At 41.4% G+C, this 21,098-nt stretch overlaps 1 protein-coding gene across 2 annotated transcripts in view; it reads left to right on the top strand.

Annotated features, from left to right (window-relative positions):
• Window positions 1–21,098, top strand: part of LOC105926320 (complement C4-B) — a 79,231-nt gene that overhangs the window by 13,113 nt on the left and 45,020 nt on the right. Inside the window, exons 28-41 of one of the 2 annotated variants that reach the window (XM_012862575.3) lie at window positions 103–265; window positions 630–811; window positions 952–1,107; window positions 1,204–1,263; window positions 1,340–1,430; window positions 1,507–1,681; window positions 3,066–3,156; window positions 3,619–3,693; window positions 3,769–3,871; window positions 3,948–4,037; window positions 5,359–5,463; window positions 6,456–6,539; window positions 6,620–6,752; window positions 6,831–7,254. In XM_012862575.3, coding sequence (XP_012718029.2) covers window positions 103–265; window positions 630–811; window positions 952–1,107; window positions 1,204–1,263; window positions 1,340–1,430; window positions 1,507–1,681; window positions 3,066–3,156; window positions 3,619–3,693; window positions 3,769–3,871; window positions 3,948–4,037; window positions 5,359–5,463; window positions 6,456–6,539; window positions 6,620–6,752; window positions 6,831–6,972 — 1,650 coding nt within the window. In that variant the 3' untranslated portion in view covers window positions 6,973–7,254. Of the gene's footprint in view, window positions 1–102; window positions 266–629; window positions 812–951; window positions 1,108–1,203; window positions 1,264–1,339; window positions 1,431–1,506; window positions 1,682–3,065; window positions 3,157–3,618; window positions 3,694–3,768; window positions 3,872–3,947; window positions 4,038–5,358; window positions 5,464–6,455; window positions 6,540–6,619; window positions 6,753–6,830; window positions 7,255–21,098 lie in introns of those variants that run through there. The other variant, XM_036132537.1, reaches the window with a different exon arrangement.

The following is a 21,098-nucleotide window of genomic DNA, read 5'->3' as shown; positions in this document are numbered from 1 at the left end:
ATTAGTACAGGAGGCATGTGGCTATTACTTTAATATCTTAAAAAAAAACATTGTCAGACACATTAATGCAACAAAAATAACCATCTGTTTACTTTCTAACAGGACATAAGCATTTTGAAGGCAACACGGTATCTCCAAGAAAAATTGGAAAAGCTGAGGCATAGCTATGCGATGGCTATTACGGCTTATTGCTTATCAGTTCACCGGCCACAGGGGGGCGCTGGATTAAACGCATGGAGCAAACTTCAATCAAAGGCGATAAAAGGCATGTCCAACCAAACTGACACTGAGAATAAGCCTCAGATTTATTGTTTGATATCAAATTTATTGGACATTTTTTGTATATCGACAAAAAAACATATTTTAGAGATTTCTCCTAATTACTGAAGTTTCTGGCTGACGTGAAATGTGTCATGCACCAATGTGGTAAATTGAACTATATATATATATATATATATATATATATATATATATATATATATATATTGCTCCATTTTCTAACATACTCAGATGAAAATTAGACACAAAAAGGCTATGACAAACCAATATTCAAACCAGAGTTCTTCTTGATATGCAGCCAAAATGTTATTCATTAGTTGTATTTTTTATTTCCATCCTTTTTTCATCAGACAAGAAAGATTGCTACCATTGGACAAATGAAATTAAAGACAGTCAAACGTCCATTGCAATTGAGACAGCTGCCTATGCTCTCCTAACTGCACTGCAAAATGGTGACAGCGAGTGGGCAAACAAAACAGCCTGCTGGTTAGTCAGCCAAGAAAACTATTTTGGGGGCTATCGATCATCTCAGGTAATTGTAACATCTGACTTATTTAACTTAAATCTAAACAATCATATTTCCAAGGTGGCTGTCTCTTGTTTCCCTAATTTTGTGATGTAATACATTATTCAGTAATAGCCAGACGTGCTAATGGTTTTCTCTCTGGCCAGGACACCATCATGGCACTGGAAGCCCTGTCCCAATATGAGCTAAATAGGACAAGTACTGTCACTGAGGTAACAGCAGAGTTCACGACCCCAGCAAGGAATGAGATAGTTAGGCTTGCACTGACAAGCAATGGAGAGAAAGTGGAAACACAGCTGCAGGTATCAAAGAGCATTTCTGAACTATAAATCAATACCAATATAAGACGTCCTGCTGAAGAAATTGTTGTTTTCTTTTAACGTTTTTGTTTTTCTAAGAAACTGACTGGGAATAACATTACAGTTGAGCTGAGAGGACAAGGAGAAATCAAGTTGAAAGTGAGCTGCTTTCATTTCTCTTGTCTGTACTTCATGACCGATGTCTATGATTTCCGGTAACCACCTTATTTTGCAGACTTCAAAGGCTTACCACCTCTTGGACCTTGAGGACGATTGCGCCAAACTTAATATCACTGTCAACGTGGAAGGGAAAGTGAAGTACACTGGTAAGTTTGATCAACAATAAAAAAAGAAACAGACGTCAATAAAACTGTATATTGACAGCCATATCTGTATTTGCAGCAAAGATCACAGATAATTATGACTACTACGATGATGATTATGATGCTCCTGGGGAGAAGCAGGCACGAGTTGCACGGTCGGCGATTGAGCGTTTTGATACTTTCACACGAAGCAGGAGAGATCTTGATAATGACCCAAATTCAGACAGCATGGTTACTTTTACTGTCTGTGTCAGGTCAGTTAACGGTTCAGTATACATACAATGCTGCAAAAAAAGAAGTATCTGTCCCCTTACAAATGTTTGTTTCTGTTTTGTTTGTTTTTTGTCACACTTAAATGTTTCAGCTCATAAAACAGTTTCAGAAAAAGATAACCCCACAATTTGAAAAAAGCATTTTTCAAATTGCGATTTCCAAAGCAACTGTTCGCTAAACTCTTGGGAGCAACCACTGCATGAGCTATTTTTTGCAGTTGATATTGCTGCATATGTAAATCATCCGAAGAATGTCATTTAAAAAATAATGTCATAATGTCAGCTTGCTGTTTTGCCAGGCCAAATGTTCCTCCTCAGTATAAGGGCTGGGTACGGTAATGATATACACCTCTACCTAGTTGACTTCAGTCTGATTGGCTATGACCATATTTGGAAAACTGGTTAAATGCAGGCCCTCACCACACACACACACACATGCACACACACCTCCATCCACATATACCTCCTCTCTCCATAACACTCTCTCACAAATCAATATAATGGCTAGTGGAAGTATTTGTGTTGCAGGATGTCAGACAGGCGAGGCCAAGCTGACCAAAGGCTTTAACCTGGTGGCGCGATTCATCAGCCACACAGAAAAAAAAAAGCCACAGAAAAATTAAATTTGTTGTCATGGCCCCTTTTAAACCTTGGCAACAACTGGCAATAAGTCTTTCACATAGACGTGGAGGAAATATGTTGCACTTTTTTGTGCAAAATGGTTTTACCACAGTCACACTGGAGGGTTTCAAACAGGAGTAGCCAGAGCATCTGAATTTCTCTCAAATCTGGATTTTGACTAGATTTTGACTATGCCACTCAATCTACAAAATACTTTTCCAAAATTCCAAGATGTTTTTTTCACAGTAATTTATTTGTATTTCTTTATTTAGCAAATCTGAGACAGACCTTTGTTTTTTCTTTGGTCACCAGCTGTTTCCACGTTGGATACCACATTTTCCTTGCACAATTGTGCAGTTGGTAGCATTGTTGCCTACTGCAACCCAGGTCCGGGGTCTTTCTGTTCAAAATTTTTATTTTTTATTAGTGAACAAGTAGGTTTAGACAATTCATAGATGAAGATGGCCAATATATATTCACATATGAGCCCATGATGATTTGGACACCTTTTTTTGCCTTTAATACATTAAACAATCATTTGAAAATGGCATTCACTCTGCTTGGCTTTGTCTGATATAAAAATTTGTTTGATGTTACATATTTAAGTGTGACAAAAAAGCAAAAACTGAAATATTGTTAAGAGGCTAACATTTCTTTCACATATGTTTTCTAAATAAATGATAACATGATGATAATAATCCTAACCAGCAGAATTTGAGGGTTTTTATTGTTTTTCTCTACATAGTTACAACCCAAACAGTCCTCTCACTGGAATGGGAATTGCAGACATCACACTACTCAGTGGATTTGAGGTGGAAGTTGAAGACCTGGATAGGGTTTGTTGTTCTCTTTATTTCGTCTTGAAATGTCATCTTCTGACAGTTTAAAGAGTCATTTATTTTGTGGGTCAGGCAGACACTGAAGGAATGTCTGTAAACCTCTTTATTGTAAAAAAAAAAAAAAAAAAAAAAAAACTAAAAATAAATGCTAAACTATACAAATTTGATGGATAATACCAATATAGTGTTAGGGTTTGGTGATACACTGAATTCCTCATTAATTAACAGAACAATTTAGACAATATTTTCTACAGAAATGTCAGATACTTTGTGTTCAGTCCAGTTTAACTAAATTGGTGCCTGGTAAAGTTTCCAAACCATTTCTCTTCATCATGGATTTAAATTTGTATAAATGACAATGTATTATGAGACAAAAATGTGTAAACCTAAATTACCTCCAAGTAATGTTTGTCTTGTCTTCTAGTTTGTGTGATGATTGACTTTTTATTTCAATCCCAGCTAAAGCAGCCACCTGAGCAATACATTAGCCATTATGAGATATCTTCTGGGAGAGTGCTGATATACTTTAATAAGGTAAAGCTGAACCCAAGTTAAAATCAAGGTATTTTGTATGGCTACTGATAACACGTATTCCCTGTCTGTCTCCAGCTGTTTGAATCCAAGGAATGTATCAGTTTCAGTGCCAATCAGACTGTGCCAGTTGGCCTTTTACAGCCCGCTCCAGCTACGTTCTATGATTACTATGAACCAGGTGGGGTATTCTTTTCTATACCGTCGCTGTTAATGTCAATCCATGTAAATCTACTGAGAAATGTTTCTTTTTGCAGATGTAAAGTGTACCGTGTTCTACTCACCTCCAAAAAGAAGCAAGTTGGTCTCCAAACTGTGTTCAGAAGATGTTTGCCAGTGTGCAGAAAGTAGGTACTCACTTCCAAAGCTTAGGATAGTGTTTTCTAACCTAACCCTGATTTAAACTGCTCCACAACTTCCTTTCTGACCTGCTGTGTTATTCTGTCTCTATGAGGGTGCTTGTTCACTAATGTTCTCTAATAAACCTGTGGGACCTTCACATAACAGCTGGATTTATACTGAGATGAAATCACACGCATGGGCTCTCTTTGCTTATACAGGCGATGCAATTGAATACATGGGATTTTTTAAAGAATGTTGACGTAGAGGGGAGTTGACCAACTGCTTTAAATACTTTTTCGATTTTTATTACTAAAATAACTTGAACATGTTTATTCAATTTTCTCCCATCTCACAAATATACACTACTTTGTGTTGGTCTGTCACATAAATTCCAAAGAAAATACATTAAAGGTATAGTGGACGATCTTTTTTCGGCTTTGAGTTCCGGGGGGGGGATCATCTTATCTATTGGTTTTCCCACATGCCAATCATTGTGACGTGCCAATGCGTCTGCTTGATCTTCGCTAGTTTGCTCTTGCTGCTCATGCACACTTGTAGTGTTTATGTATCCGCTGCTCTCTCCATATACTTTGAAAATGGCAAGCATGTATTTGGGAGATTCTTTAATGCGATCCCCCTGGGGAGCAGAGGAGCAGGTAAGCTGTTCCTGGGCATCTATTCAAAAGCTGCCTTGGGTGTTTATTACCTACATTTCTGGGAAAAAAAATCCACTCTACCTTTTGACATTGTTGTGGCTTGATAAAATGAGAATAAGCTGAAGGTATACTAATGCATTTTTTTATTACATATAACCACCTTTTAGGTTTTTCTTTCCAGACAAATAAATCTGGACTTTTTTTACTAACACAAATTTGACTTCTTTACCTAAACCCTAACCCCAGACTAGTGGTTCCTTCTGAACTGCTATGATGAAAGCATCATAAAATCAGAGCTGGCAATTGTTTTTTTTGTGTATGTGGGTAAAAGAAATGCTGCAATAAAATAGTTGCTTAATCTAATTAGTTCATCTGCACATTTTTGCTAGTAGTTTTGATGTAATTTATGGACAGCCAAACTGAACCGAAAATTATCAGCCAGCACATTAACTGACTCTTAAAGTCCATGAAGACTTTCTTTTACATATGAATCTATGGGCTTGGGCAGCTTTTTATCACCACATCTTTGCAGGTTTTTCTGTTTTGCCCCATAAAAACATATGTACCCCACAATCTGAGAAAAAGTCATTTGGACCCATACTAACTTCTGTTAAATATACTTGAAAAATTAATTCATGCATCAAATAATGTCACTGTGTGCTTTCTTCAGGACCCTGTCATAAAGTAAAGGAGACCTTCAAATTAAATCAAGGCAAAAGAATCACGAAGGCTATGCGTGTGGATCATGCGTGTTTCTTCCCCAGAGTGGATTTTGGTCAGTAGCCTCTTCAAGAATTTATTATACCACAGAGATACAGTTGGCCTAATAACTCTGAGGATTTGCTGCATTTTTATGTTAAAAAAAACAAACAAAAAGCATTTTTTTTCCTAACTATTGAAAGCCACAATCCATTAGTTAAATAAATATTTAATGTGTATTTAATTGAAACATGATAAATGTGTTAAACTAAAAAAATACATTTAATTTATATTAATGTGTCAATTTATCAAATACACAGTCACAAAATCGGTCATTAAATAAAGCGTAAATTGAACATAATTAGTAAAGTATTTGATTATATCTTGTGCTGCATTCTATCATGAAACTATTCAGACTGTTAGTTTAGCTCATCACATCTCACTGGTTGACCTACACAGCAGCTTCTGATGGAATCATCCTCAACAGGAACTGAAACTGTCGGATCAAATTTATCTGGAAGATTTTGTAGCTTGTTTGAAAAACCTTGCAACAATATTGTAAATCTCTTAAATTGTAATTCTTTTGTTAATCATAGAGTACTTTAAACGTTGTGACACTGTATTTTAATGAGTTTATTATTCTTATTATTAGCCTTCAGATCCTGTATCTTACAGAGACTACCTGTATTAAAATTATTGCAAGGTGCAATAAAACGTGCAAAAAGTTCTGTGCCAAATGATTTTGATAGGTAAAGCTTTGACAAATTAAGACAATCTAAGACTTGCTGTGCTAGCATAATATGAAATTATTTTATAAATAAAATAATTGTGCTTAACGTATTATAATTACAAACTTTAATGATTAATTTTTGCAATTAACCATGCATTTATCTACTGAAACAATTCAATAGATACAGATAAGTATTTCCAATTTTATTTAAGTTATCTTAAATAATGATTCTTTAGTGACTGGTATGTATTATTGCACATTTAGCTTTCAATGGATAAAAGGCTATAATTCGTTCACGGTATGTTTTTTTGATTTGTATTTGTTTGTTTGTGCTCCAGCTTACATTGTGGAAGTCCAGGAGGTCACTCTTAAGAGCAACTTTGAGCTATACAAAACTAAAGTCACTGAGATCCTCAGATTTCGTAAGTAACCTGTGGAGGTTAAAATGTGGGCTTTTAATTTTTTTGCAGACTTTTAGTCATTATAATCATTCATATACTAGATGGAGACCTCCATGTGGCAAACAACAGTGTTCGAGTGTTTGCCAAAAGGCTTCAGTGCAAGGGTCAGTTAGACTTGGGAAGACAGTATCTGATTATGGGCAAAGATGGTGCCACTAAAGACTTAGATGGAAAGTAAGTAATATAAGTTTAATCAAGAAAAACACCTGTTTAAACAGACTGAACTAGACTGTCCTTTATCTGTCTTTGCAGCATGCAGTATCTGTTGGAATCAAACACCTGGGTGGAAAAGAGGCCATCGGAGCAGGAGTGTGCAAAATCTGGGAACAGACGGCATTGTGCTGAATTCAATAATTTTGTTGAGGAGTACAAAACCGATGGCTGCAGACAGTAAATCTAACTCACAAATCTGTTAACCTTCACTGCAATTTAGACATTGAAATTGATTAATTGTTTTCTTTTTCTTTGTGATAACTTACCTCTGTACCATAAAAATATCTAATATCACAATAGCTTGTCGGACAAAATCAGTAATAACCCATCCATAAGCAAATGACTCATTAAGCTTGGCAACTACATTATCATTTCTAGTTAATGCATCATTTTGTTTCCTTATGTCACAGTTACAAGATATCCTATTGAAATAAACATTGCCTATGTTGTTGAGAAAAAAGCATTTTTGTGTTCATCATTATTGTGTACATGCTAGGTAGGTTGTAAAGGTCGTAAGTATAAAACAGTTTAGGCAATAATAAGCTTTGCTTCAGCCTATTCCTTTTTTTTTGGTAAATTGTGGGTTTGTTTCTTTATCGGGGTTTTTTTTTTTTTTTACTGTTTCCTGTGTTTAATGTTGGATAATTTACTAAAAATAAAGTGAAAGAAAGTAAGAAGCCTGTTGGTAAATTGAAAAGAAAACTTTAAATCTAAAGCAGCCATTGATTTGACTTATCCTGGCTGGGGTGGGGAGGGAAGGTTTATCATGATGCTTGCAACAATAGGATGCTCTACTAAGTATTAAAGATGCCTTGAAGAAATAAACAATGATTTTTTTAGACTGCAGTAGACATTCAACATGGCATTTTGTGTTAATTTTTTTTGATAAACCCCTTGCAATTTTAGTTTAGTTGAGCTTTTTCAATTGTTTTATTTTATTGGGGACTGAAATATTTTCAGCGCAACTATGCATACTCAGACTGAAACTTAACATTAAACAGAAATTTAGAAGTGATAATTCATGTTTCACCCAGCAACATGATTCAGTATGGTTTAATTTAGCTTCCATGTGAAATACTTTCATTTTTTTTCTTTTGCCTTTATGTGCAGCTAAGGATCTAAGAGGGGTCTCTGTGCTCAACCTGCCCTCCTCTTCCTGCTTGACATCTGCAGCCAGAGGAAAAGGAGGTGGGAGAGAGTGGATTTGGGCAGGGTTTGGATCAATCATACCCCCCAAAGACAAAAATTCCCCTTATGACAGAGTTTATGTCTCGTCTTGAATGCGGTCAAGCTGGAGACGTGATGCAGAAGGTTCTCAGTGCAATTACATAACGCAGAGCGAACAGGAGCGGGGAGGTCGTAATTCCATGTATTCAGTCTCTCAACTTGTAGTCATATGGCCTCTGAATGTCAATGTCAATTTTATTTGTAAAGCACTTTAAAAACAGCTTGTAACAGCACCAAAGCGCTGTACAGTTTTCACAAAACTATCAATTTGACTAAAACACATTAGAATAAAACAATAAATAAGAACAAATAGGACAGGTAGTTGACAAAGTCAGACCTTATTTAAATGCCAAGAAATATAAATGAGCTTTCAGGAGTGACTTTGGGCAGATTTTATACTGAGGGATAAGTTGTTCCACATAGTAGGTGCAGTAACGGCAAATCCATGGTCTCCTCTCCATAACTTGCCATTTTTAAAATACTTGCTAGATCTCATTCTTTTCTGATGAAGGACATTATCTTAGCATTGTAATGGATTGTATTGAATTTTATCCATGGTTGTTGATTTGTATGCCTTCACAGTTTTTTGAGAAACAGTGCACACTAAACATGTCTCAGCAAGCTTAAGTAAAATGAAGGTTTGTAATTGTGTTTAATGTTCAATGTTACTATGTGTCTTGCTAAAGTTTGAAGACGGATTATTACCTATATGGTACGTGTATTGTTTCCCTAAATGGCTTTATGTGTAATGAATTTGGAGGAATCCTATATGAGCCAGACACGGAGCCGATGCAAAAGATTTATTAAAGGAGAAGGTGGGTAATTCAGGCAAATAACAAAAGCACAAAGGTACGGAGCTGGCATCCAAGTCGACACAACAAGCTTGGGCAGACTCAAAAACAGAAACAGATCAGGACGGGTAACGGACAGGTAAACAGATGGATAAACAGGCGCTGGAAGGCTCTTACCACAGACGGTGTAAGTGGAGGCAAACAAGACATCCTGGCAACAAACAGAAAACTAAGGCGGGCTTAAATAGGTGAACAGAACAGGAGAGTAGGGCGGGACTAATTAACCAAAACAGGTGGAGGTGATAAAAGGAGCATACAAACTAATAGACAATAAACCTAAGGTAGAAAACAAGACAAAGACAAAACAGATACAAGCTGAAATAAAAACTAATAACAAAGACCAGATAACTAAAACAGGCTAAGCATAAATCCAATACAAAACAAGAAACAGAAATAAATTCTAAGACAGAAAAGTGGCTAAACTGAAAAAATAACCTGAACCACAACAGAACGTTACATAATGTGTTGTTTACATGGTGTTGTGCCAGTTCATACGTGACAAAAGCTGCATCAATTCGGGACGTAACGGACTGCGTTACCCATGATGCAATGTGGTCAAAATGGCCACCAACTCATGTAGTTCATACGTGACAAAAGCTGCATCAATTCAGGACGTAACGGACTGCGTTACCCATGATGCAATGTGGTCAAAATGGCCACCAACTCATGTGGTCAAAATGGCCACCAACTCCCATCACGCAACACGGCAAAATGGCCGCCGACCAAGATAAGGTTGCTATGGTGATGGCTATAAAAGCCGATCACACACGACAATCCATCTTCTTCCCTGGCTTTTAGCCAACCCGAGAAGACACACACACAGCTGATTCCGTTGGGGTGATTCCCCGCCACGTGTTCGATTGCTCGCTGGACCGAGATTTTTCGACGCAACGGTTATTCCCTGCTTTTTATAACAGGAGGTCGACTTAAATAAGTACTTTTAAATTCCCTCTGATCAAAAGACTGAGAGACGCCGCATCTCCCAGTGATCGAAGAGGACCCCGCTTTGTCTGGCCAACAAAGCGACTGTTGAACCCGGAGGAAGAAACGAAGGAGCTTTTTCCCCGTCCCGCTGCAGCCTGCGGACAACCGCGCTCGTCAAGACGCGTCCAGAAAGCCACTACTCGGAGCGCTCCGGACCAGCCCCGAGGCACCTCAAAGTAACGGGGTCTCCCCTTTTATTTCTGTCTCACCAACAGGGTGTTTAGGAGTGCCTGGGCAGGCGTTAGAACCTTGTAGGTGTTGGTTAATGCTTTTATTCCACGACGAAGTTGGAATTATTTTGCTGAACATTTTCTTTGTATGTGCATGCATTTTACAATTGATTTGCTGTGTTGATTTGTGATCCATCAAGAACCCCGCCGTGGGTTACCGCTTTATTTCTTTTCATCTTTTTCCCTGCTTTCCCCCCTCTCTCTTTTCGCGTCTTCTTATCAATTTAATCTTTTTGTCCGAGCTCAAGTCGCGGGCTTTGCTTTAAACTCCCAGTTAGCTGCGCCCCTCGAAGCGAGGCATTATCCCATCAGCGTAAGCGTGGTTACGTCATTAGGACCTCCCCTCATACGTCATCGTAGCAGCCATCTTGGGAGGGTGACGTGTATCTGAACTGTAGGTAGCTTAGCTGAACTAGCTTTTGGTAAGACATCAAAGCGCCCAGTGAGATTCCCGAAGCTGTTCTGTCTGTCAATGCTGATACGTCAAATGCCGGTGTTTCGAGGGCGGTGTTAAAACAACTGTGAGTTAAGTTAAGATCTGCTGACCGCTCATTTTAATCCATTGTTTATTTTTGTTTTGTTCTTTATTTCCACATATATATTTTGCATGTTAGTTTAGTAATGAGTAAGAATTCCAAAGTTGTTGAATCAGAGAATTACTGTAACAGGGAATTGCTTTTGGTTCAATAAAACCAACGACTGCGGAATAGACATTGTTTTGTGTTCAATTCAATTCACAGTTGCCTGGGTATTCAGAAATCAGAGCTAACCTCCTTTGGAGTTAACATCTGATATTAATACAGAGACAATATCATTGGATGGTGATAAGGAATAAGGATTTAAACTCTAATTGCAGTTACATTGGGGTTCTCACAGCCTGCTGGATAAACCTGGTCGGTTAACAGTCTGACCTGATCATTTATTACAGCATAAATGAGTTCATAACAGCAAATTAACTAATGCATTAGTGGTATAAACACTTACAAGCTTATAGCTAACATCACCACCATTTGAACTATATTTGTTATAGCGGAATTTTGAGTTGAATGATTTATTATTTAAATTATAATACCAAATTATAATTAATAATAATAATAAGCATATTCAACCAGCTTATGGCATAACATAAATTGGCTTTTCCCTGTGTGGGCGGAGTCTACTTATTGGCGTTCCTTTAGACTAAATCGAATAACCAGCAACTTATGAATTTAATGAACACAATCTATATTCCAGCATTTTGACTGCTCACCTTGCCAAAAGGGCTATTCAGTCATAATTGATTAAGGAGGTATCATTACTAAATATATACGTGTTTGTGGTGGTTTGAGGTTGTTAACCTGAGGTTTGAATATTGATTTCTGGACTGGAAGTCAGCTAGATTGAAATACACAGCAGCCAGCGTCTGCTACTTGTCAATCAGAGTCTGTGTCGTGTTCTGCTTTGAAAAGAGAGACCTTGCCTCCATCTGGTGGACGTTGTTTGTAATTGCAGCATAATTGTTTGAAAGAGGGACACGATTCCCTATCGGCTGGACATTGTGTGTAATTACGGCTCAGTCTTCCCCAAAGTGAAGGGCACCCTGCCTCCATCTGGTGGCAAGGATAGGTAGTTGCAGTCACGGTTTTAAAGACAGCTTAGATTGCTCAGTGTCCCGGAGGGACCGTTTTGAAAGTCAGTTTCTTTAAACTTGCCTTATGGTTACGCCCTTTTGACACTTTAATTTTATTTTATTAATTTTTCCCCAACTTATTATCATATCTTAATTTTTTTCCCTTTTGAATTTTTTTTTATTTTATTTACTTTTATTATTATTTTATTTTTCTTTCCTTTCCTTCCTTATCCCCTTCTGCTCATCATAAGTGGTCAAAATTGAGCTGTGATTTTGAAACTAAGGTTGCAATTTAGCGGTTTTAACTGTCATTCTTTGCCACCTCTGAAGCTCCAAAACACTTTGCTATTTTCCACACATGTGTAGAGCACCTGTTCTGAAATAACTTACATCACAAACAAAGCCACAGCTTTATCATTTAATTACTGGCCGAAAGGTTAGTGGTCCATGTCACTCAAAGTTAATTTTCTCAAAGTTAAACAAGCATACTAACCGTTCCTAAAACATAGGAGTTGTAAGTCGCAGGGTTGATTTTCCCCTGCGCAGCCTAATTAAACGCACGTATTTGAACCCACTTACTGCAGTAAAAGTGCCAGTCATAGTGCGTGTTTGCTGTTAACAGTTAAAGTGAAGCCACTTAACAGTGTTGTTAGCAGTTGTTGTTTAGCGCTGAGCTAAATTAAAGTGTATGCATTGTTACCTAGTGCTAAGCTAGAATACAGCGTTGTTATTTGTTGTCTGTCATTTAGCGCTCTGCTAAACTACAGTGTTGTTACTTGTTGTGTTGTTATCCATAGCTGACAAAGAATGGATAGTAGCGGTTCTTCAGTCAAAGGAGCTGAAGGTCCAAACCATTCCATTGGAATGGAGGCCCAGGATGTCATTAGCTCACTGCTTAAAATGACACCGGACGAACAAACCCGTCTGAATCAGTTTAACATAGGAGACTGTGAGAGGAGAATTCAGGAATTGGTGGAGGAGGTCCAGAGCAAGCCAAAGGGTAGATTGGTAGCAGATGTCTTGGGTGAATTATCTGCATTATACCACCGAAGGTTAGTGATAGAAACTGAAAGGCGTGTTTTAGCTGAGGAAAGAATCAGGGAGCTAGAACAGAGAAGTGTTCAGGGCAGCTGTCATCTCACAGAGGAGCGAGAGGAGGATCGCATTAGCTTGCAGACAGAAGGATCTGAGTGTGAGAACTCCAAAGGAAAACATGGAGATCACACCTGGAGGACATTGGATGAACTGGGCCCTCAGACACCTTCTGAGCGAAGGGTAAGCGAAGGTCAGGACAGATATAGCAGTGTGATACGGAAAGAAATGCCTAAACAACTTAGGGTGGCAATCAGGACTGATCCACATGATGGAAATCATGGGAAAACACCTGCTTCCCACCTGACCCCTGACACGGTCCGCTGTGATCTTTTCCCCCCACCAGGGCGACGGGAGCACCGCTCCTGGGACACAGGTGAACCCCACTCCTCTGAACTGCGTCCACAGACAAGAGTTCATGACAGGGAGGGTCCCCCTGCGTCCCACGAACGGCCGCCGATGCCAGGTAGGTGGTCAGAACTGGAGCCTCCCTCCTATCGTGGTTACCACAGGCAAGAGTCGTCAGGAGAGGACTCAGATGGACCAGCTCCGATCCCTGAACAGGGACTGCGGATGCATCAACTTGAGTCCCTGGCCCGAGACATAGAGCGTTTTGATCCTAGCAATACAGAATCCACCATTGATGACTATCTCAGAGAGGTAGAGCGCTGTCTGCTAGACTTATATAGTCCCTCGGCTCGAGAAAAGTTGAAGCTTATCTGGAAAACCACGTCCAGAAGTGTCCATGTTTTCATAGAAAGCCTCCCTCCAGCTACACGTGACCGTTATTCAGCTCTTTGTCAGGCTTTAAGCGAAGAATATTCGGCGTTTACAGACCCAGCTTCGGCCACTCTTGGAGCTTTTGCAATTCAGCAAAAGAGAACTGAAGCACCAAAAGAGTACTACCGTCGCTTGCGGGCTGCTTACTTTCAGGGACGAAATGCTCCCGGCTTGGAGGAAGACCACACTTTCAAATCTTTGTTCCTCCATAATCTTCATGAAAGCGTGCGTTATGAGGTTACCATGCATTGTAGAACCAAGAAACTTACCATGCAGGAAATCAGGAAATACGCGCAGGTGGCATGGGAAACACGTGTCCGGCCCAACAAAGGAGTCGACAGTGATAAAAAGGTTCTGCAGATTCAAGCCGAACCAGAAAAGAGTTTAGGTCTGGAGGGACATGAGATGCCTCCCTTCAAACCTAAAACTAGATTTGGCCCTAAGAAGCAACATGGTTTTGAGCCACAGCAGAAGAAAGCTTCCCAGGATAGGAGAGGTCAGCATGGCAGCATGGAAGGTGAGAGGTTTCAAAAATGGCACAGGCCGGATCCAGCTCGATACGGTAAGCAAGCTGACAGGCCGGAAAGGTCGAAAAGCACACATGACAACAAAGGCTGGAACCTGCGCATGGAGGAGTCAATGAGAAAGGAGATGGAAGAGACTTTTCGCAGGTCGCTAGTCGAAACAGTGCATCAGATCGCGCCGCAGCCGTCCCAGCCATCATCCAATCCTGTCGACCCTCCAGGTAAGCCAGGCCCAAAACCTCCGCCAGCATGACTAGGCGTGGACCAGGCTCCCCCTTCTAACAGAGTTTATCTGATTAAGAGGGGGGACCAACCGAAAATTCACCAACAACCTTCTAAGATCCCATCAACAGGTGATCAGAAAGCCACTTTTCTAAGGTTTCTAGGTGAGCTAAACCATCATGAAAATGCGCATCGCTTATACTGCTCGACAGTTATCGGAGGATGTGTAACTGCAAATGCTCTTTTAGACACGGGTTCCGAGATCAGTCTAATGTCCTCAGATTTGTTTGATGAGGTGACCAGAGCTATGGTGTCTCTTGGGAAACTGTTCCAGGTGGAGACCTGTAACGTGGGCATCACTAGCTACACTCAGGATCAGTCATGCATCACCAAACGGGCGTGGTTAGACATCACTTTCCGTGACATGACCCTGGTGCACCCCATCTACATATGTACTTTGGACACAGAACCTTTTCTTGTGGGTCAGGACCTGTTGAACAGGTTAGCCCCACTCATTGACTGCTATCATGGTCATCTTTGGGCCCAAGTGGGGACTCCCAAGCCCCTCACTTCTGGAAGTGGACTGTCTGTCCCTATCAATCAGGTGACATGCTCCGAGGAGCCCAAAGAACTTTTAGCACCATTTCTGCCGTCAACAGAGCCGATTTCCAAATCCTCTGACACACCACCGCTTCCCAGCGACCAGAGAACTTCTCTCTGCAGCCACACATCTTTCCTCTGCTCACTTAAACACTCTGGAGTTGAACCCTATAACCCCAGAGTGGCCGAAGGTGTCCACCTGGAAAGCACATTCATGCCAGACGTGCTGCTGGCTCTTTGGTCAGAGAAATCTGCGATCAGCAGAGATCTGTACAGCTCTCTGTGCCGTGAAAAGCCCCATCTGGCTGAAACAAAACACAGCCACTACTTGCTCTCAGCAGACTGGCCTCGCCGGCTTCTGAAAGCAACGGGGGTGTGCATACTTTATGCACAGATTGGCACAAGACAGCTCTCTCATCCTTTCAGCATTGTGGAGAATTTACACCCTCCAGTATTTGTTGGTGCTGATCTTCTGGTACGGCTGGGTGCACAGCTGGACACTTGTAACCAGGTCCTGTGGGCCCAAGCTCACGTGACCCCAAGTTCCTTCCTGGGCACCCCTGAAGCCATGCGATCAGGGCAAACCATCCCACAGGCTTGCCAGGTGGCTAGCGAGACAAACATGCTAATACCACCACAGACTGCAGGTGTACCTATTAGATTAGCCATCCTGAAAGGACAACAAATGCAGAGCACGCAGGTTTTCTTTCAACCCCTTTCTTATTTCCAGGAATCCAACCTGGTCATCCGGGGCACACCCCTGCTTGAGCTGAACAATCGCTCAGCTTACCTGTTAGTGGAGAATCCAACCCACATGCCGATCCAAGTGGTGGCGAAGAAACCTCTTGGGGTGCTCATCGAAAGCTCTTTCCACGACTTTGAGCTGAGCATTCCCGTCATTGGAGACCTGCCCTTATCCTTGACCGGCAGACAGGACTCTCCAGACACCGTGTTTACCTTTCCTTCCAACATGATCCAAATCAGGCGACATGAAGCTCGGCCTGCTGGATCTATTTGTGGTGCAACGCTTGAAGCTGAAGGAAATCTGTTGGTGTATGCGACAGCAACCGACCCAACAGAACCAGCACCGAATCAACCAGAGAACCGGGACTCAACCACTGAGCCCTGCCCTGGTTTCGAAACAGAAATCATGCAACAGCTGGGAAAAGCTGATGCACTGACCACTGAAACAGAGGAAACGGCACTTAAGGAGCTGTTTTATGAGTTTCAGCCCATTCAGCCCAAAGATTCAAACGAACTTGGGATCACACTGACACACGTCCATGACTCACCAGTAGGAGAACACAGAAGCTGCAAAGCTAATCTGACAACTCTCCCACAGGTGACGTCCCGGCCTTCAACGGCCCAGGATACCCAGGAGTATGTACAAGGCTGCTTAACCTGCAGCCAGTTACAACCCACACGACCACTAGACCAAGCCCTGCTTCAGCGAAGGGGGGTTATATTTCCGTGGTCACATTTGCAGACTGACTGGATCGGTCCAGCCCCCAAATCGTCAAGAAATAACAAATATCTTTTGACAATAACAGGCAGTTTCACAGAATGGGTCGAATGTTTGCCGGCACCGAATGACACCGCTGTCACCACAGCAGCCCTGCTGCTAAGTCACGTTTTCAGCCGGTGGGGCCTTCCCCTGTCCATCGACTTGGACAGAGGAACGCATTTCACGTCAAACATTCTGACCGTGCTTTTTGACATGTTGGGCGTGGAAGTTATATTCCACATTCCCTACCGCCCACAGTCATCCGGACAGGTGGAGCAAATGAACTGCACCGTGGCCAGCATGTCAAAGGAACATGCCAGCAGCCATGACAGGGACCGGGATACAAAGCTTCCCCTGGTCCTAATGCTAGTCCGCTCTACCTCACCATGCTCCACAGGGGTGACACTTTTCCAGATGATGACAGGAAGACAAAGGACACTTCCCCTGAATCTCATCTACCAGCCCGAAGACGTCAGTGTGACAACCGTCTACACTACACACCAGTGCGTCACTGACTTAAAAGACCGTCCCCGAACGACTTTCGCTGGGCCTCGAAAGAACCTAGAAGCCAGCGTGCAAAGTCCAGAGTACACATGGGTTCAAGCGAACCAAACTAAACCGTCCACTAAACTCTCCTCACAGGGAACGGAGCCTAACTCCGCCCCCAGCGAAGAGAACAATGCATAGCATTAAATAGGACAAGTGCATGTTCAATCAGGACACTTTAAACATGCACTAATAAAGCAAGTGTCCATACATAACTTCACGTCTATAATTTCACACTCAGCCATAACACCATGCATTGCTTTGGAAACGCTCACAGAAGTGGTAAAGAATGACATGATGTATACTCAGGTTGTTAGAGATTTAATACAGGACCTCACTCGAGAGGTTAGCTCATCCATAAATAGCCTTGCTGAAGGACGGACTCCTCCGTACCTGGTACCAGTAGATTTGGTCGAAAAGGTTCTCAAATCTGCCTCTAGTGAAACACTGCAACCACCACAAATACACCTGGTGTACAGCCTAGGTAGTGCAATTCCGATATTTGTAAATCCTGACAACTTGGAGATAGGATTTATGCTAAACCTTCCCATCATTGAAAGAGCTAATGTGTATAGGCTTAAATCAGTATTGAATGTCGGTTTTTGGCAAGGTGAGACCCACGTACACCTACAAACTCCCTCAATATTGGCCTATCATGATGCTGACCCCAAACTTTATTTAGTCCCTAATTTGGATTTGTGTACCAAAACCAAAGACATCCACTGGGTATGCCAAGCAACCCATTTATCAGAGACGTTACCAATTACCTGTGTGGTCTAAGGAATGAATCCCCTGAACAGAACTGTCAGGCTAGAATGACCCTTAAAGATGCAAGTGTGGAAACCAAAATTGAGCGGGCAGGTAACCGCTGGCTCGTTAGCACCCCAGAGGCAGAAGCCCTGTTATCCTACGGGCAGCATGACACAGTTACTAGACTAAAACTGCCCAACCAAACCATTTTCTGTTCCCCACCTCAAGGTGCTGCAGTCCACATTGGAAACATGGTTCTGCATCACCTTGACGTTGACAAATATGACTCAGAGATTGAAATAATAGATGTCTTTAAGGGATACAATTTCAGCATTGATGTCGGCATTGAAAGACAGCTTTTACTTGCAGGCACCCAGCTGATTAAATTCAGTCTCACTCCATCAGAGTTGAGCTCGGTCCCTCTGCTTCGCTTCCCCAGAGCTACAGAGTCGACCGACACTCACATTATGACCATTATTGTGGTTCTCCTTGTATTTGGATGGGCCATCACTACCGCGATGGCGTTTGCAGCATACAAGCAGATCAAACAGTTGCAAACCAGGATTGACGCCCTCACCTTTGTCGCTCCCAGGTTCGTAGCACCAGCTCCTTGAAGGCCATAAGCTGATTAGACTACGACCCGCTGTCTCTTTCCTTTCCCTTTTTCCCTCTCTCCTTTCTTTGGTTCAAAGTTCAAACCGGATGACCAATGAATGTATTGACAATGGTGATTGTGAAGTTTGCATTTCTTTTTTTTATTATTATTACTTTATTGTTGCCTTATTAGCCAATAGAAATGACTAGCTATAGCTTAGTCCTGCCCAGGCTAGGTCACTGACCCAGGCACAATGAATGCTTTGTTTTCCTCCTCTTGGATGATGAACTGAACTGCATGAATCCCAATGGACTACTAGAAAGACTATTAGGTTGTTCCACTCATGCACAACGGATTTTCGTCACGCCAGAATGGACTTGGTTGTAGCTTTAAAGACTGTGACCAGCATCCCACTCTTCAAAGCTAAAGGGGGGTATGTTGTGCCAGTTCATACGTGACAAAAGCTGCATCAATTCGGGACGTAACGGACTGCGTTACCCATGATGCAATGTGGTCAAAATGGCCACCAACTCATGTAGTTCATACGTGACAAAAGCTGCATCAATTCAGGACGTAACGGACTGCGTTACCCATGATGCAATGTGGTCAAAATGGCCACCAACTCATGTGGTCAAAATGGCCACCAACTCCCATCACGCAACACGGCAAAATGGCCGCCGACCAAGATAAGGTTGCTATGGTGATGGCTATAAAAGCCGATCACACACGACAATCCATCTTCTTCCCTGGCTTTTAGCCAACCCGAGAAGACACACACACAGCTGATTCCGTTGGGGTGATTCCCCGCCACGTGTTCGATTGCTCGCTGGACCGAGATTTTTCGACGCAACGGTTATTCCCTGCTTTTTATAACAGGAGGTCGACTTAAATAAGTACTTTTAAATTCCCTCTGATCAAAAGACTGAGAGACGCCGCATCTCCCAGTGATCGAAGAGGACCCCGCTTTGTCTGGCCAACAAAGCGACTGTTGAACCCGGAGGAAGAAACGAAGGAGCTTTTTCCCCGTCCCGCTGCAGCCTGCGGACAACCGCGCTCGTCAAGACGCGTCCAGAAAGCCACTACTCGGAGCGCTCCGGACCAGCCCCGAGGCACCTCAAAGTAACGGGGTCTCCCCTTTTATTTCTGTCTCACCAACAGGGTGTTTAGGAGTGCCTGGGCAAGCGTTAGAACCTTGTAGGTGTTGGTTAATGCTTTTATTCCACGACGAAGTTGGAATTATTTTGCTGAACATTTTCTTTGTATGTGCATGCATTTTACAATTGATTTGCTGTGTTGATTTGTGATCCATCAAGAACCCCGCCGTGGGTTACCGCTTTATTTCTTTTCATCTTTTTCCCTGCTTTCCCCCCTCTCTCTTTTCGCGTCTTCTTATCAATTTAATCTTTTTGTCCGAGCTCAAGTCGCGGGCTTTGCTTTAAACTCCCAGTTAGCTGCGGCCCTCGAAGCGAGGCATTATCCCATCAGCGTAAGCGTGGTTACGTCATTAGGACCTCCCCTCATACGTCATCGTAGCAGCCATCTTGGGAGGGTGACGTGTATCTGAACTGTAGGTAGCTTAGCTGAACTAGCTTTTGGTAAGACATCAAAGCGTCCAGTGAGATTCCCGAAGCTGTTCTGTCTGTCAATGCTGATACGTCAAATGCCGGTGTTTCGAGGGCGGTGTTAAAACAACTGTGAGTTAAGTTAAGATCTGCTGACCGCTCATTTTAATCCATTGTTTATTTTTGTTTTGTTCTTTATTTCCACATATATATTTTGCATGTTAGTTTAGTAATGAGTAAGAATTCCAAAGTTGTTGAATCAGAGAATTACTGTAACAGGGAATTGCTTTTGGTTCAATAAAACCAACGACTGCGGAATAGACATTGTTTTGTGTTCAATTCAATTCACAGTTGCCTGGGTATTCAGAAATCAGAGCTAACCTCCTTTGGAGTTAACATCTGATATTAATACAGAGACAATATCATTGGATGGTGATAAGGAATAAGGATTTAAACTCTAATTGCAGTTACATTGGGGTTCTCACAGCCTGCTGGATAAACCTGGTCGGTTAACAGTCTGACCTGATCATTTATTACAGCATAAATGAGTTCATAACAGCAAATTAACTAATGCATTAGTGGTATAAACACTTACAAGCTTATAGCTAACATCACCACCATTTGAACTATATTTGTTATAGCGGAATTTTGAGTTGAATGATTTATTATTTAAATTATAATACCAAATTATAATTAATAATAATAATAAGCATATTCAACCAGCTTATGGCATAACAATGGTAAAATAAAGTTTTAGATGTGGGATGTGTTTTGTAACTGGCTGAGATAGGGCTTCAATAAAAGCAAATAGCAGAGGACTTTAAAAGTGTGAATGGTTTGTTTTGTATTGGCATTTTAATAGCTACAGTAAGATATGTAAGTGCCATATTTAAGGAATAGCTGGTAATATTTCAGCTAAACTTCTTCAGAAGTCCTATTAAAGCGACTCTCTTTTTCAACTCAGGCACAAATAGATAGCACTTGATTTCTGGTAAATCACATGATTTTGGGGAAATTTGGCTCACTTTCACTGACCACTGAGAGGAGAGATACACTGTGAATAATGAATAATGAAGAACTTAATATCAGCAGTTGGAGGGATTTACCAAGGCCATTTCGAAATACCAGATGTATCCGAGTATGTTAAAAGAGATTTGCAGTACACTGTGAGTGACATGGAAACACAATCAACATATGCTTTCTTCATGTAGAATGGGCACCTTCAAGATCA

This window comes from Fundulus heteroclitus, chromosome 3 (genome assembly GCF_011125445.2).
Source record: "Fundulus heteroclitus isolate FHET01 chromosome 3, MU-UCD_Fhet_4.1, whole genome shotgun sequence".
NCBI lineage: Eukaryota > Metazoa > Chordata > Actinopteri > Cyprinodontiformes > Fundulidae > Fundulus > Fundulus heteroclitus.
The sequence above is the reverse complement of the archived record's forward strand: the minus strand, read 5'-3'. Positions and strand labels throughout refer to the sequence as shown.